This window comes from Onychomys torridus, chromosome 18, assembly GCF_903995425.1.
Source record: "Onychomys torridus chromosome 18, mOncTor1.1, whole genome shotgun sequence".
NCBI lineage: Eukaryota > Metazoa > Chordata > Mammalia > Rodentia > Cricetidae > Onychomys > Onychomys torridus.
The window spans coordinates 4766646-4781458 of NC_050460.1; the positions used below are offsets into that span (position 1 = coordinate 4766646).

At 45.9% G+C, this 14813-nt stretch overlaps 1 protein-coding gene across 6 annotated transcripts in view; it reads left to right on the plus strand.

Moving 5' to 3' along the window:
* Positions 1-14813, plus strand: part of Daam2 (dishevelled associated activator of morphogenesis 2) — a 113743-nt gene that overhangs the window by 65794 nt on the left and 33136 nt on the right. For 5 of the 6 annotated variants that reach the window (XM_036167266.1, XM_036167261.1, XM_036167260.1 and 2 more), the window contains 7 exons: positions 1786-2011; positions 4079-4168; positions 5826-5900; positions 6354-6448; positions 10045-10378; positions 11248-11358; positions 14618-14721. In XM_036167266.1, coding sequence (XP_036023159.1) covers positions 1844-2011; positions 4079-4168; positions 5826-5900; positions 6354-6448; positions 10045-10378; positions 11248-11358; positions 14618-14721 — 977 coding nt within the window. In that variant the 5' untranslated portion in view covers positions 1786-1843. Of the gene's footprint in view, positions 1-844; positions 869-1785; positions 2012-4078; positions 4169-5825; positions 5901-6353; positions 6449-10044; positions 10379-11247; positions 11359-14617; positions 14722-14813 lie in introns of those variants that run through there. The other variant, XM_036167262.1, reaches the window with a different exon arrangement.

A 14813-nucleotide genomic window follows, 5' to 3' on the forward strand; every position in this document is an offset into this window, starting at 1 on the left:
GAAAGATAAAAATTGAATCAGCAAAAAAAGTTCTAAAATGGCAATTAAAATGGGATGTAATTTAAATGAGAGTTGACATAAAATTCTACAACTGTTAGCTAATTTGTTAGGAGTCTGAGAGTAAGGTACTATTCTCTAGAAAGTTCCAGGGTTCACATGTGCTGCGTTTATCTTGTTTATTTCTCTGTAAGATTCCAGAGCTTGGTTCAAAGGAATGCTACAGGGTTAGTTTAACAAGTTCACAGGGCTGGAGTGAAGACTTCTCACATTGCTGTATAGGAAAAGGTCTGGTAATGAAGATTCACATGGATATAGAGCTCCCTGATGGACCATGCCTCTAGGTGTGGATGAAGATGTGGGTGTTATCTCATGGTGGTTTAGTGCATTTTCATCAGTGATGTAGTGTCAGCTGTGGATATGTCTTCATGTGTTAATAATCCTCCAGATCCAGGAGAGACAGCAAAGTACCAAGACTCAAAAGTAGCTCAGCAACCCCCAGCAAATTAAATAAAGGTTGTCAAGATGGCTTACCAGGTAAAGGTGATTGCCTCCAAACCTGGAAACCTGAGTTCCATCCTCAGAATACACCTGGTAGAAGGAGAGAACTGACTCCCACCAGTTTTGCTGACTTCTACATGTACATCATGTTACACATGTGTGTACAAGCACACACACACACACACACACACACACACACACACAAGTTCTATATTTATATCTAGAAAATGGAGCTCTATGTGTAAGGTGGTGGAGAGATGCTCTGGGCAAGACTGAGTATGTGGATCTTATTAGTCTCCTTGTTAAATCCACTCAGGTCATTTGAAATGCGTTGGGAACCGGAGGTGGAGGATGGATCTGCTCTGAAGAGGTCTGTGTGTGTGTGGATGACTTGACTTAAGCAATCCAGGGGCAGCCGTGGTGGGGGCTGGTGTTCCTCCTCTAGGCACCACTGAGTGAGGTTTCTCCAGTCGCAAGGCCAATGAACCGTTTCTGTTCCAACCCATCAATCAGTCCCAGTCAGAGCAGAGTCCTCTGTTCTTGGTGGGTATGGAAAGCACATCTGGCAAGATTTCCCCAAACATGTTCAACACCACCCCAAAGGATAGCCTCATCTCATCTGGGGTTTAATCTCCCAACTCTCCTCGTGCTGAGGGCTCTGACCTCCTTCAAGATGGGTGGGTGAGCCATTGTCTTGTGGATATTCTGTGCTACTTGGAACACACCTGAGCACAAGAGAGTGGGCAAGAGCTGAGAAGGCTCTTTCCATCTCTTTCTCTGGTGGCCTATGCGTCAGGAGCCATGAAGGCTCAAAGCTCTTCCAATAACTGACTTCCACCCTCCTCTCCCATCACTTATAAAATCATCTCTCCCTGACCCTGAAATGGATCAGATCCATGAACTTTGGCGTATGTTGATCCTTGAGGGGCCAGAGAACTCCTGGGATATTCTCATCCCAAGTATGGAAAACACCAGCTCAGCACCAACACTGACCACCTGAAGGTCACATGTGACTGCTGTCTTCTTCACGTATCCAGGGACAGAGAGAGGGACTGGGAAAATGTCCATGTCAGCAAACACCTGCGAGCCTGGTGAGAACAGTTGATAACTTCAGGTGGAGGGAGCTGGAGGAAGTAGAGAGTCTGTGAGAGAGGGGACAGTGCTTTGATACTGAGCCGATGGCCCCCAACAGTCTCGGTAACAAGAGTTCGGGAGGCAGAGTGGCCTCTGTCCCTACCTGTCTGGCTCTTTCTCATGACCACCTCTTCTCTCTGTCCTGTTACCTAGATTGTGCCAATGAGGACCTAAGGCACCTGCCTGCTGACCATCCCAACCTACAGTGACCATGGCTATGAGCAAGAGGAGTCGCCACGGCCTGGGCTTCCTTTGCTGCTTTGGAGGCAGTGACCTCCCCGAGATCGACCTCCGGGACAGCCACCCATTGCAATATCTGGAGTTTTCCAGTCCCATCCCAAACCCAGAGGAGCTCAACATCCGCTTTGCAGAGCTGGTGGTTAGTGAGGGAAGGGATGAGAGGGCTCTGATGATGGAGGACATGGGTGGATAGAGAGCAGGGAAGGCAGGGGACAGGAGCCGATGTGTTGAGTTCTCCACTCCACAAAGCTCTTCTTAGGGATGAGGTAGTGCTTCCCAGAGCACCTTCCCAGGAGAGGAAACAGACCCTCACTGAAGCAGACACCATGAAATGGAACATGAAATGGTCCCCAGGACAAAGGATCTTCCTCCAGTTCCCTTTGGTTCTGGACCATCTGGTGCTGGACCAGCCTGGCTGCCATTAGAAAGGTCATATTGTGAAAAGAGACGTTGAGAAGTCTTCATAGCTTTCTCTAGTTGCTTTCTGGAATTTCCATAGGAGACTTTAATTTCAGAAGCAAGCAGACAGTGGGGTTCTACAGGGGACTCTGAGAGCCCTCAACAGGGGGATGAATACCTAGAAACATGGAGGCAGAGATGCCTGGTTCCTGCCTAGGACCTGGCTGGGACCTAGGAAGACCATCTCCTGGGCTGTGCAAAGAAGAGGTTGATTAAAGAGTTTCTCCTTGTCACTAAAACTGTATATATGTTTAATTTCAAAGGTAGGCACACTGATTGGCATTGTTTTAAAGCACACAGGTGTGTGCTGTCCAATGGCAGCTGCTGACTACCTGAGCTGAGCTGGGCTGCTGACTACCCCAGCAGGATAAGGAAGAATGGGCAGTCATACACATGGGATTTGGAAGTCTTAGTTTGAAAGAAATAATGAGCCAGATGTGGTGGTACTCTTGGGGATTGGAGGCAGGAGGATCAGGAGTTCAAGGTCATCCTTGGCTACATAGTGAATTCCAACCAGTCTGAGCTACAAGAGAACCTATCTCAAAATTTTAAAAAAAGACGAAAAGGAAAAATAGAAAAAGAAAAGAAAAAATGTAAAATATATTACCAATACTTTTTACATTTATTACATGTTGAAATGGTTGTATTTTAGTTATATTAGTTGAAATAAAATGTAACATTAAATTTAACTTCATCTATTTTTCCTCTTTAATTCTTTTAGTATGACTAAAACATTTTTAGATATACTTCTCTCATTACAGTCTACTTAACAGTTCTGACCTAGGGAAGGAGAAATCTTAAATATTCTCTCTAAAGCCCCGGGTCTGGAGAGATGGCTCAGTGGTTAAGAGTGTTTGCTGCTCTTACAGAGGACCCAAGGTTGGTTCCCAGCACAATACTGCATGGTTTACAGCTGCTTGTTATTTTAGTTCCTGGGGATCTGATGACATCTTCTGGCCTCCATGAGTACCTGCACACACACACACACACACACACACACACACACACACACACACACACACACACCAAACAAAACAGCTCTTTAGAAGCCACCCAGAACAGACAAACCTATAAAATCATCCAAAGAGATCCAAGAGAACGACCCCAAAGTATGACAACCTCTGAGGCTGCTCCACAGGAAGTATAGTCCAGCCTGGTGGAGCCCTGAGCCTTGCAGAGCCTTACCTGGTGTTCTGAAGGTGGAAGGCTTACAGATCAATGCCACTGCTTCCTTTGGGATGGTTTTCCATTCCCACTGCTCACTCTAGCCCTCGCCCCTCTGGCTCAGCTTCTCTAGTCATGCTGAGCTTGAAGGATCTGGGAAAATTCAGAGGAGAGACTCCATAGGCAGGCAGAAGGGTGGGAAGATCTGAGAAAGGGGTATGGGGCCTCTTTGTCAGGACTTAACCCCAGTTTAGGTGCTAGCAGACTTTGTAAAGACAAGCAACTATGCACTGGGCATGCCAGACAAGGGAGCAGAAAAGCAAATGTGGGAAAGGTGGGAACAGGAAGGAGCAGGAAGGAGATTTGCAAAGACAAGGAGGTGTGGGCAGGAAGCAAAGGAGCATTGGGTAGAAAAACCTGACTTGGTTGTGGCAAGGGCTTTGGACTCTGCTTCTAGTAGAACAAGAGATGCCTTATGGTGTGCATGGTGCTCTCTGGGAGGAGGTCATAGGCTGTGGGTAGTCTGGGGGCTCTGGTCTCCTGTTGGCTTCATACTCAGGTATGATTCTTCTTGTCTTTGTAGGATGAACTGGACCTCACAGACAAAAACCGAGAGGCTGTATTTGCACTACCACCCGAGAAGAAATGGCAGATCTACTGCAGCAAGAAGAAGGTGGTCCCCTCAGTCCCTCCTGCTCCACCTCAGGAGCCCCAGCAGGGGCATCTCTGATGCTCATTCTTCATTCATTCACTCCTTCTTTCTTGAATTCATTCAAGAGAGTCTTGGGTACACACTAAGAATGTGAGAGCAAACAGTAAGAAAAGCCAAGTGTGGGCTGAGAAGAGAGCTCAGTTAGTAAAACACTTGCTATGCAAACTTGAGGACCTGAGTTCGAATCCCAGCAACTACATAAAAAGCCAGATTGTTGATGCATGCTTGTAATCCCACTCTTGGGAAGAGATGGTGGTGGAAGAGTCCCTGGGGCTTCTTGGGAAAATGAGCTTGGCTGAACTGGTGAGCCTCAGGTTGTAAGGAGAGACCTTATCTCAAAAACTAGGGGGTGATGCCTCCTGAGGAATGCATGGGAGGTTGTCCTCTGACCCCCATATATGAGTGCACACATACACATGTACACTCATGTAGTAGCACTACACACACACAGACACACACACACACACACACACACACACACACACACACACACACCTGCATACATACCCACACAAATGAAACACATTTTAAAGAAGGCAAGAACAACTATCCCTATTCTCTTGGGCTTACCCTCTGAGAACCAGGATTCTCTATCCCGGAAACCCATGGGACAGGCACCTGCCAGTTCCTTGGGCTGGGTCAGAGTCAGGGAGAGGAAAAGATGAGACATATCACTACCCTTCTTGGGCTGCTTCCCAGCACCCTGGCAAGGCTCTGTGTCCTAACAGTTCCATAACCTCGACAACTGGGAACCAAGTGTTTTTATTGCCTAAGCCTACGGGGAACGCTTTTTATTCAAACCACTATATCAGATAATGAAAAATTTTGATAGCCCATTGATAAAGCATGAGGTGCTCAGATTGATTCACAGAATATATGTTTAAAGAAATCCATGTGTGGTGGTCAGCACATTTATAATCCCAGTGGTGGGCAGGCAGAGGCAGGTGGGCTCCCATGGGGCTTGCCAGCTAGCCATCCTAAACTACTTAGCAAACTCTGAGCCAGTGAGAGAACTTGTCTCAAAAATCAAGGTGGACAGGGCCTGAGGACACCAGGGTCACACTCAGGCCTTCACCTACATGTGTACACACATGTGTGTGCACTCATGTGTACCTGTACTTACACAAACATGCACATTCATACACACACACAAATGGAAGACATAAAAATATTACTTTATATGAGACTCAGTAATCATAAAATGGTATTTTATTAACTATAAACTATAAAAAATAATAGAGACAGCAGGAAAATATTTCAGAGTTTGGACAGGTGGCTCATTGAAAATGACTCCTGCCCGGTTTCTGCCTTCCCTCGGCAGTCACATAAATCTGTATTCATTTTCAACATTTCACCAAGGAAGAAACAGAAACCTGGGGAGGATCTGCAGCTTCCACAGACTGCCTTTGTGGGTAGGGCTGGAAACTGACCCTCCACAGACTTCAAATGATGTTTCGGTCTTAGCTTATGGATCTGTCCATCCGAAATGTCCAACCCACTGACATTGTGGCACAATGCTGTCTTCTACTAATGTGTTGGGCCAATTTGTAACTACCCTAGGATACATGTGTCCTGTGGACCATGATTGGACACAGCTAATCTGTCCCTCATGTTTCAGGAGCAGGAGGACCCCAACAAGCTGGCAACAAGCTGGCCCGACTATTACATTGAACGTATCAACTCCATGGCTGCGGTAAGTATCTGTTCTCTTCCCGCCTTACCCCCACATAGACAGGTCTAGAAAGGTAGTGATGACCCCAACACCAAGCCACCTTCCCTGCTCTCCAGTGCCACACTTGCTAGATACAGCAGCTTTCAGTAATCCAAAGATCTTATACAATCCACCTCCTTGGACATCAGAGTCCCCTCAACTAGTTAAACACATATTACCCCTGTTGGACATTACACATCTTGGGAAACGGCCTGAGTCAGTAATCCCTTCTATTTCCTAGAAATGGGAAATTAAGTCATAGAACCTGGTTCTCTCAGAGTTTGTCTATCACAGTAGGAAAGCATTCTCTGAGCCCCCGCCCTTCCCAAGGTGAGGTACCCTCCCCAGACACAGCTACCCTGGGAGTACAGAAGCCTCCCAGGGGAAGGCAAGCTGCTCAGCGTGACATCTACTCCCTTTACCTGTGGGCTTCAGATGCAGAACCTGTATGAATTTGACGAGGAGGAGACAGACACGAGGAACCAAATTGTAGAAGACCTGAAGACAGCCCTCCGGACGCAGCCCATGAGGTGACCTGGACTGTGCCTGCCGATCACTCCCTTCCTGCTCTGTCCCTTCCCAGTGACCTGGACTGTGCCTGCCGATCACTCCCTTCCTGCTCTGTCCCTTCCCAGTGACCTGGACTGTGCCTGCCGATCACTCCCTTCCTGCACTGTGCCTCCCAGTGGCTCTGTCCTGAAGCCCTGCACAATGCTCTGCTCCAGGCTGGCCCTATTGGCCAAGGTCACTCTTGCAGAATTCCTTAAGGTCCACTTACTTTCTTTGCTTCCCAGTCCCCATTTCTCTCCTGGGTTGCTGGGAGTTTGTGGATAGGAAGAAAAATGATACTAAGAGGTGGACAAGCCTTGGGTCCCCAGACACTCTGAAAGAGGCATCGAGGCCAGTGGCGTGTCATACAGGACTTCCTGAGAAAGAGTGACCTCGGAGAAAGAGGAGGGCAGGGTTGAGAAACCTTCCACGCACTAGGGGGTGATGTGGAGTCTAAGGGTGTGCTCTAACCATCTAAAGTGTGAGCCAAGCAGGAAGGAAAGGGGATGGATGGATGTATCCCAAAGGCCACAGAATACTTCTCCCCCTTCCTAGACCACAGTGGAGAGTCTAAAGGCAGCCAAGAGCCACAGAGTTCCTCGCTTCTGGCTCTTCCCAGTGGTGCTTGAAGTGGCTTCTAGCATTGGATGAACCTGCTATTAAATTCTCAGCAATCTTGCAAATGAGTTATTAGACTTACTTTTGATTACATTTTAAATTATATAAACTAGTGATTAAATAAATGATATTAAAAATAATATTGTATACACCACTAATTACCCAATTATTTTTCTACATTTGCTGTTGCATATTTTCTTTCTACTAGGTATGTTCTTGAGTTTATGCCTGTGATGCATGGTAAAGATAGTATAGAATGGTATATAATCAAAATTTATAAAATTAATAAAATTCTGATTTTAAGAATCATATGACATCATTGTAGGAATTCTGTGCAATACAGAAAAGTATAAAATAGGAAAAAAATAAAAAGTACATATTGTTAACTTAAATTGAGAACACTCTGTTGATATTTATACAACATAAAATTCATAGAGATACATTTACATATTATTTATAAATTGTGGTTCTGAACTCAATTCATGACCATTTTCTCAGATCATTAATTATGCTACTGAATTAAGGTCTCCACAACTTATTGTTTTTTAATGTATTACCATAGATGTCTCACACACACATACATACAGATAAAAGCTAAAGTCTTGCTTCCTGGAAATAATGGCTTTAAATAACAGCATAAAATAGACAAACAGAGTTGAAGAATAAGCCAACTCAATTAAAATAGGCTCACAAATATTAAAAAATGCAGGCGATAGCAATAAATGTGCTTTTTAACGCTTGAGCAGTGAGAGCTGGCAGCGGGTGTGATAAGCACTATAATCTTGAAGTACCGATGGGTGAAAATGATATTTTAGATATCTGCAGCAGCTCTAATTTGATATGAAAATAGCGGTGATTTATTTGGCTTGACAAAGTCTCTGATTCTGCTAGCAGTTCTGGGGTTGGTAGCCTCCATTCCTCCTTGGTGGAATGCTAGTTTTCAGTTAGAGGCTATCCAAGATAAAGGCGTAGTTCTCTTTTCCCACAGAGGCCTTTGGACTCTGAGTGAATCCTTCCCAGAGGCTCTTTATGGGAATACAGACTCCAGATTAAGGGTGGCTGGGCTAAATGGCTGTAATGCTCACAATCGAGATAAGGGCTGTTTTCCTGAGTCTCCTGAAAGGGAGCTTTCCAGCCTTGGTCCCTTGACTCTGAGCCTAATGGCCTCCCCATGCTCAAGTGTTTTCTTGTCACCTATCTGTAATTCCCTCAATACCCAGTCTTAATAGAGATGAGTCTTCAAGTTGACTCACTATAGTGATTATAATCCCCCCCTTTAGCTATGTGAAGGACAACTGTGATATGCAAATTTAGAGTGTGAATTATCTTCTTGTCACTGAGACCAAGTACCTGAGAAAGACTCTCAGAAGGTTCAGTCTGTGGTTACTCAGCTTTGGCTCTGGCCTGTGGGAAGGAAAACTCCCTGGTTGTAGGAATGCATGGCAGAGCATGTTCCCCTCACAGTGGACAAGGAAGGAGAGAAAGAGTATGGAATACACCCTTCTGAGGCTCAGCTCCAGTGGCATGCTTCTTTCAGCTATCCCCCATCTCCTAGAACCTCTAAAACTAGCTTTAGCAGTTGAGTTCAATACAGGAGCCTTTTGGGTTGGATACTACCATCGTACACAGTTTTTAAAGTATAAATAATCAGGCTGGGGAAGTGACTCAGTGGGTGGAGTCCTGGCTGTGCCAGCATGAGGATCTGAGTTCAGATCTCCAGCACCTATTTAAAAGGAACACATCTGTTAACCCTGGTCCTGAAGGGCACAGATAAACGATGTATCCCGGAGCTTGCTGGCCAGCCAGTCTAACTGAACTGACAAGGTTCAGGTTCACTGAAAGACCTTGACTCAGAAAACAGGGTAGAGGACAATAAAGGAGGACACCTGCATTAACATCTCCCCTCCGTATGCATGCACACACAGTAAAAACTAAAATACAAATAAAACGTAGATCTTTTGGTGAGGGGTGTCCCTGGAGGTATAGGCAGGCTGGGGGTGGGGGAGAACCGGAAGAAATGAGAATGGAAATTCAGTTCAGATTGACTTCCGTCAACCTGGATCAAAACTTCAAGAGAATCTGATGCCAGATGAGTTTATTCCCAACAACTTTAAATGGAGTATAATCTGGAAAAAAAAAGTTTCCTGGTGAAATACAATCCCTGGTGCACAAGGGTTGAAGCTGAGTACATTGAAACTCAACTTGGGGTACATGTCATTTCTTCTAATAACATGGGTTCTGGAGATAAGACACCTGTGTTAGCTTAGGGGCCTAGGGAAGAATCTGGCCCAGTCTCATACAGATAGTGTAGAGGTCATTTGGTCTACTAGCCACCTCTGGTGCTGGCTGTGGAGGTTTGATATGGCCTGACCTAACAGATAATGCAGATCACCAGGCAGTTAATCACCTCCATTTCCCAGCTTTCTGGATGGAAGAACAGGTTTTACATCTTTTGCCTTGGGACGACAATCTTGTGTGCTTAATACTTCTGGTTTTCCTGGAGCTCTGTGGGCACAATGACCTATGTGCTGTGCCCCCAACCCTCTGGGACTAGAGAGATGCTCAGCACCAGTTAGGAGCACTTCCTGCTCTCCCAGAGGACCAAAGTTCTGTCCCTACCACCCACACTGAGTAGCTCACAACTGCCTTTAATTCCAAATCCAGGGATCTAATGGCTTTTCCTGCCTTCTCAGGCACTTGCACACCTGTGTATACACACACACACACACACACACACACACACACACACACACACGCATGCATAAAAATAACTTTTTAAAAAGAAATTTTAAACTGTGACTCTGCTTAAAGGATGAGATTTGGGGCCTATGGATAAATTCCTAAATGAGCCAGGAGGTTGCTGTGGGTGGAGCATGGTGAATGATATGCATATTGAGAAGCTATTTGCAAAATGTGTGTGGAACACAAAAATAGGAAACTCCTTTTGGGCTCTGCTTAGGTTTGTGACCCGCTTCATTGAGTTGGAAGGCTTGACCTGTCTGCTGAATTTCCTCCGGAGCATGGACCACGCCACCTGTGAGAGCCGCATCCACACCTCTCTCATTGGCTGCATTAAGGCTCTGATGAACAACTCCCAGGGACGGGCACATGTCCTGGCACAGCCCGAGGCCATCAGTACCATTGCACAGAGCCTGCGCACAGAGAACAGCAAGACTAAGGTTGCAGTGCTGGAGATCCTGGGTGCAGTGTGCCTCGTGCCTGGAGGCCACAAGAAGGTTCTGCAGGCCATGCTGCACTACCAGATGTATGCAGCTGAGCGAACTCGCTTCCAGGTGGGTTGGAGCATCACTTGGGCATGGAAGGGCTGACCCAGGGTAAAGCTGAGAGACTGAGAACCATATAAAGGAAACTGGAGGGAACGGACATCTTGCAGGCTGTCTCTTCACTCACAAAGGAAGAAATACCTAGGGTCCAGAGACTTCTCTTGAAAGATGTAAGAAATTGTATGTTCAGAGCCGTGGTCTGGCTTTCAAATAGATTTGTCCTCTTACTAAACTGTGGGACCCTGAGGCTGAAATACTGGCTTACTTCATGTTTTTGTGGCTCTGACTATTTGAGATCAGCACCTGGCTCATGATAGGAGACTAGACAAGAACTGTTGAGTATATTTGCTGGGGTCAAGACTTCAGGGCTGGATGAGTGCCAAATTTGCAGACACCAGACCAGCTCTGGGAAGGCACTCCACGCTAGCTCCCTTCTTTTGTCTGACCTGAGCATAGTGCCTGGATAAGACTCAGTTGTTGACCTGACATTGTACAATCTATGATTTATGAGCCAGGCTGTTGATCTGGCACTATACATTTACAGATGAGCAATTAGCCTGTGAAGAAAGTGGCCCTTGGCCCTTTGCAAAAGATGCTAAACAGATTAAATGTAGCATCCATGAGATTGGGAAACTGGGCAGGAATGGCCAGGGACTGTGAACAGCTGATGCAGAGTCAGAGAGCAGCAGTGGAACCCAAGCCCTGAGGGCTAAGCAGGAAGCCAGGGGGTGTGGAGATCTGGGGTGGACCCCATAAACTGAGGAGGCATGATCAGGCAGAGAATGGAGCAGCTTCCTGGAAAGACAGTAGAACAGGGGAAGAGGCTTCTCCAGTAGCATCCTGAGTCTCCTCCCTAACTGTTCCTGTCTTCCCGTTAGACACTGCTGAATGAGCTGGACCGAAGTTTGGGTCGGTACCGGGACGAGGTAAACCTAAAGACAGCCATCATGTCCTTCATCAATGCTGTCCTCAATGCTGGGGCTGGAGAGGTGAGGCTACTTCCTTTTACTCATGGACCTCAGGGACTATATGAGTTTAGGAGCTTTCTAGGCAAATGACAGAGAGGGTGGAGGCACCTGGTTGGTGTGACAGCTGGGGCTGTTGTCATCTTCAGATATCTTTAGAACATCTTACCTCCTTCACTTGGGACCATGGAAAGTCAGATTGCACAAGTCTATCCCCATTCCACCAAGGCCCCGACTGCTGAGGACCCATAATCCATCTTAGTAGTGGCTGTTCACAGTGGGGTTGGGACTGATCCTGACTTTGCTTCCCACATGATACTTTGGGGGTGTTCTCTAATCCTCAGAAGGCTCTGGACAGTTTCCTTCAGCAGTAGTGTGGTGCATTGTGGGCCAGGCACAAATCTCCAATGAGGCTGACATGTTCATGGCTGTCGGGGGGTGAGGGGAGCTGGAACTTCTTTGTGAGTGGAGAGAAACCTTTGGTCCTTCTTTCCAGAGAGTCGCTTTTTGACTGCTTTCTCAGTTAGCTAGTATGTTCTTCTCAGAGGGTTAGAAAGAGTGGCTTCTGGTTTTGTTTCCTCTGGGGACAGAATGGAATTCCCAGTCCCTTATGACAGTAATACTAGAAAAACCTGAAAACTGCTGAAGTCTCAGGTACTAAGGCAAGTGAATGTCCCAGTCAAGTTCAACCCAAAGGACAAAAGCAGCCAAGAGAGACATTAACAGTCTCTCCTCTTCCCTCCCCCTTCCCAGAATGCCTGTGTGTTTGTGTGTGTGTGTGTGTGTGTGTGTGTGTGTGTGTGTGTACACAGTTCTCCTTACTTTAATTATATCATATATTCTAAGGAATAATCTATTCCTCAGATGGTGACATCATGTGACTTTGTCAGTACCAGTTTTTTAAGACTGTAATTTTCCCTGAATTGTTGGTACTCATACCATGCCAGGAAAATTTTAAGACTATGAACTGCCTTAGTTACTTCTCTGTTGCTGTGATGAGACACCATGACCAAGAAAAATTAAAGAAGAAAGAGTTTGTTAGGCTTACAGTTTCAGAAGGTTAGAGTCCATGATCATCATGATGGTTGGCATGGCAACAGGCAAGCACTAAAACTATATCTGAGAGCTTACACACTTATCAGCAATTGGGAAAAAGAAAAAGAGTTGACTGGAAATGGTGTGGATGTTTTAAGCCTCTAAGCCACTCCCAGTGATACACCTCTAACAAGGCCACACCTCCCGATCCTTCCCAAAAAGTTCCACTAACTGGATACCAATCATTCAAATACATATAGGGGGCCATTCTCATTCAAACTACTACATTTCACTTCTGGCCCCCATAGGCTTATGGTCATCTCATAATGCAAAATTCCCATAGTCTTTCATAGTCTCAACATTGTTTAAAATTCCAAAGTCTTTTCTGAGAATCAAGGAATTCTCTTAATTTTTTACAATAGAAAGGCAAATTACGTACTTCCATCATACAATGGCAAGAATATATATTACCACTCCAAAAGGGAGAAATGGGGCATGAGGAAATACAGGACCAAAGCAAGACCAAAATCCAGTAGAGCAAACTGCAAATCCTATCACTCTGTGTCAGATGTCAGAGGGACTAGATGGCTCTTCCCTCCGGCTTTGCTGGCTGCAGGACACTTGTCTCTTTGGGCTGCAGCTTTCCTCAGCAGACATCCTAAGACTCTGGCATCTCCAGCATCCTGGGGTCTCCAGTGCAGTCTGGGCTTCTCCTTCACAACTTCTCACAATGGCCTCTCTGGGCCTCCATACAGGGACAGCCCCCCCCCCCCCCCCACACACACACAGCTTCAGTGGATTTCCTTAACTGAGGAGGAAGATTCCATAACTCCTTTACTCTTATATCTTTCATAACTCTAGATCCAGAACCACATGGTGATGCTGCCAAGTTAGGCTGCCTCTTTGGAATGGAACCTGCCCCCTCCTTGAATTGCATTTTCATAAGGCTTGATTTGCTGGTCCATTTTAGGACCATAAACTCTGCTCTCACCCTGAAGACACTTCTTCCTTTATTCTCTTTCTCTTTCTCTTCCTTGGCACAAGCCTCAGCTCCAACATTAAATTTCCTGGTGCTCTTTTCTCCACAAAGTACACATTTGGTATTTCTTTTTGTTCCACTTGTTCTTCACTGTAGACCTGCATATGAGTGATCACTAACAACCACAAGATAGTCAATATAAAAATCTGCCTTAAAATCTCCTCTGCCAAGTGAAATTAATCCAAAACTCTTCAATATATCAGATTCTTGGGGCAAGGGAAAACAGCAGCCACTATCTTTGCCAAAATATCGAGAGAATGGTCTCTAAGCCAGTTGCTAATATTGTTCTTTCCTGAAACCTCTTGAGCTGAATCTCCATGGTCCACATTGTTTGCAGTACTATTGACTTCCAAGCCCCAACTAGCCTGGCCTGTTAAGCCCCACTTACAGAATTCAACCACTTCCCTAGTTCAAAGTTGCAAAGTCCAAAAAACATCATGGTCAGGCTTGTCACAGCAACAGTCCACTCCTTGGTACCAACTTCTGTCTTAGTTACCTTTTTATGCTATGAGACACCTGAGCAAGGAAACTTATATGAGAAACAGTTTGCTGGAGCAAACAGTTTCAGAGGGGAAGTCCGTGACCATCATGGTGTGGAGCACAGCATGAGGCAGGCAAGCATGGTGCTAGAGCAGAAGCTGAGAGCTTACATATGATTCCCAAGCACAAGGCAGAGAGAGCTGACTGTGAATGATGTGGAATAATGAAATCTCAAATCCCACCCCCAGGGACACATCTTCTCCAACAAGGCTACACCTCCTAACCCTTCCCAAACAGTTCCACCACCTATGGACCAATCATTCAAATATATGAGCCTATGGAGGTCATTATCATTCAAACCACCACACCAATCCCACAGATAAATAATACTAAGCCACTTTTGCAAATGAGGAAGCAAAGACATGGCCAAGGACACAAAACTAGAACTCAGAGCAGGAAAAAGCCAAGTCCCTGCCCTGTTTTTTCGCAGCACTCCTCTTTGATACCAGAGGGCAAGCAAACACTGAGGGAGTGAGGGGAAGGGACAGAGGCTGGTTGGCAGACTGGCTTTAGAGAAATAGCAAGGTGACAGGCTGTCTCTGGAGGGGTTCTAGATGAGTTGGCTGCATAACATGACATGGGACTATGGCTGAGGTAGGTGCTGACAGAGTCTGTAGGTGTTCCTCTTGGATGAGCCAATGAGTCTGGTCCTCTCTTGGTGACCCTCAGGATAACCTGGAATTTCGCTTACATCTCCGGTATGAGTTCCTGATGTTGGGGATCCAGCCAGTGATTGATAAACTCCGACAACATGAGAATGCCATCCTGGACAAGTAAGGCCACAGTGACCCAGACCCACCATAAACCTGTGTGACAGCTCCTCTTGATGGAGTGGATAGGACCTTAGAAAAGGCTGTTTTCTTCT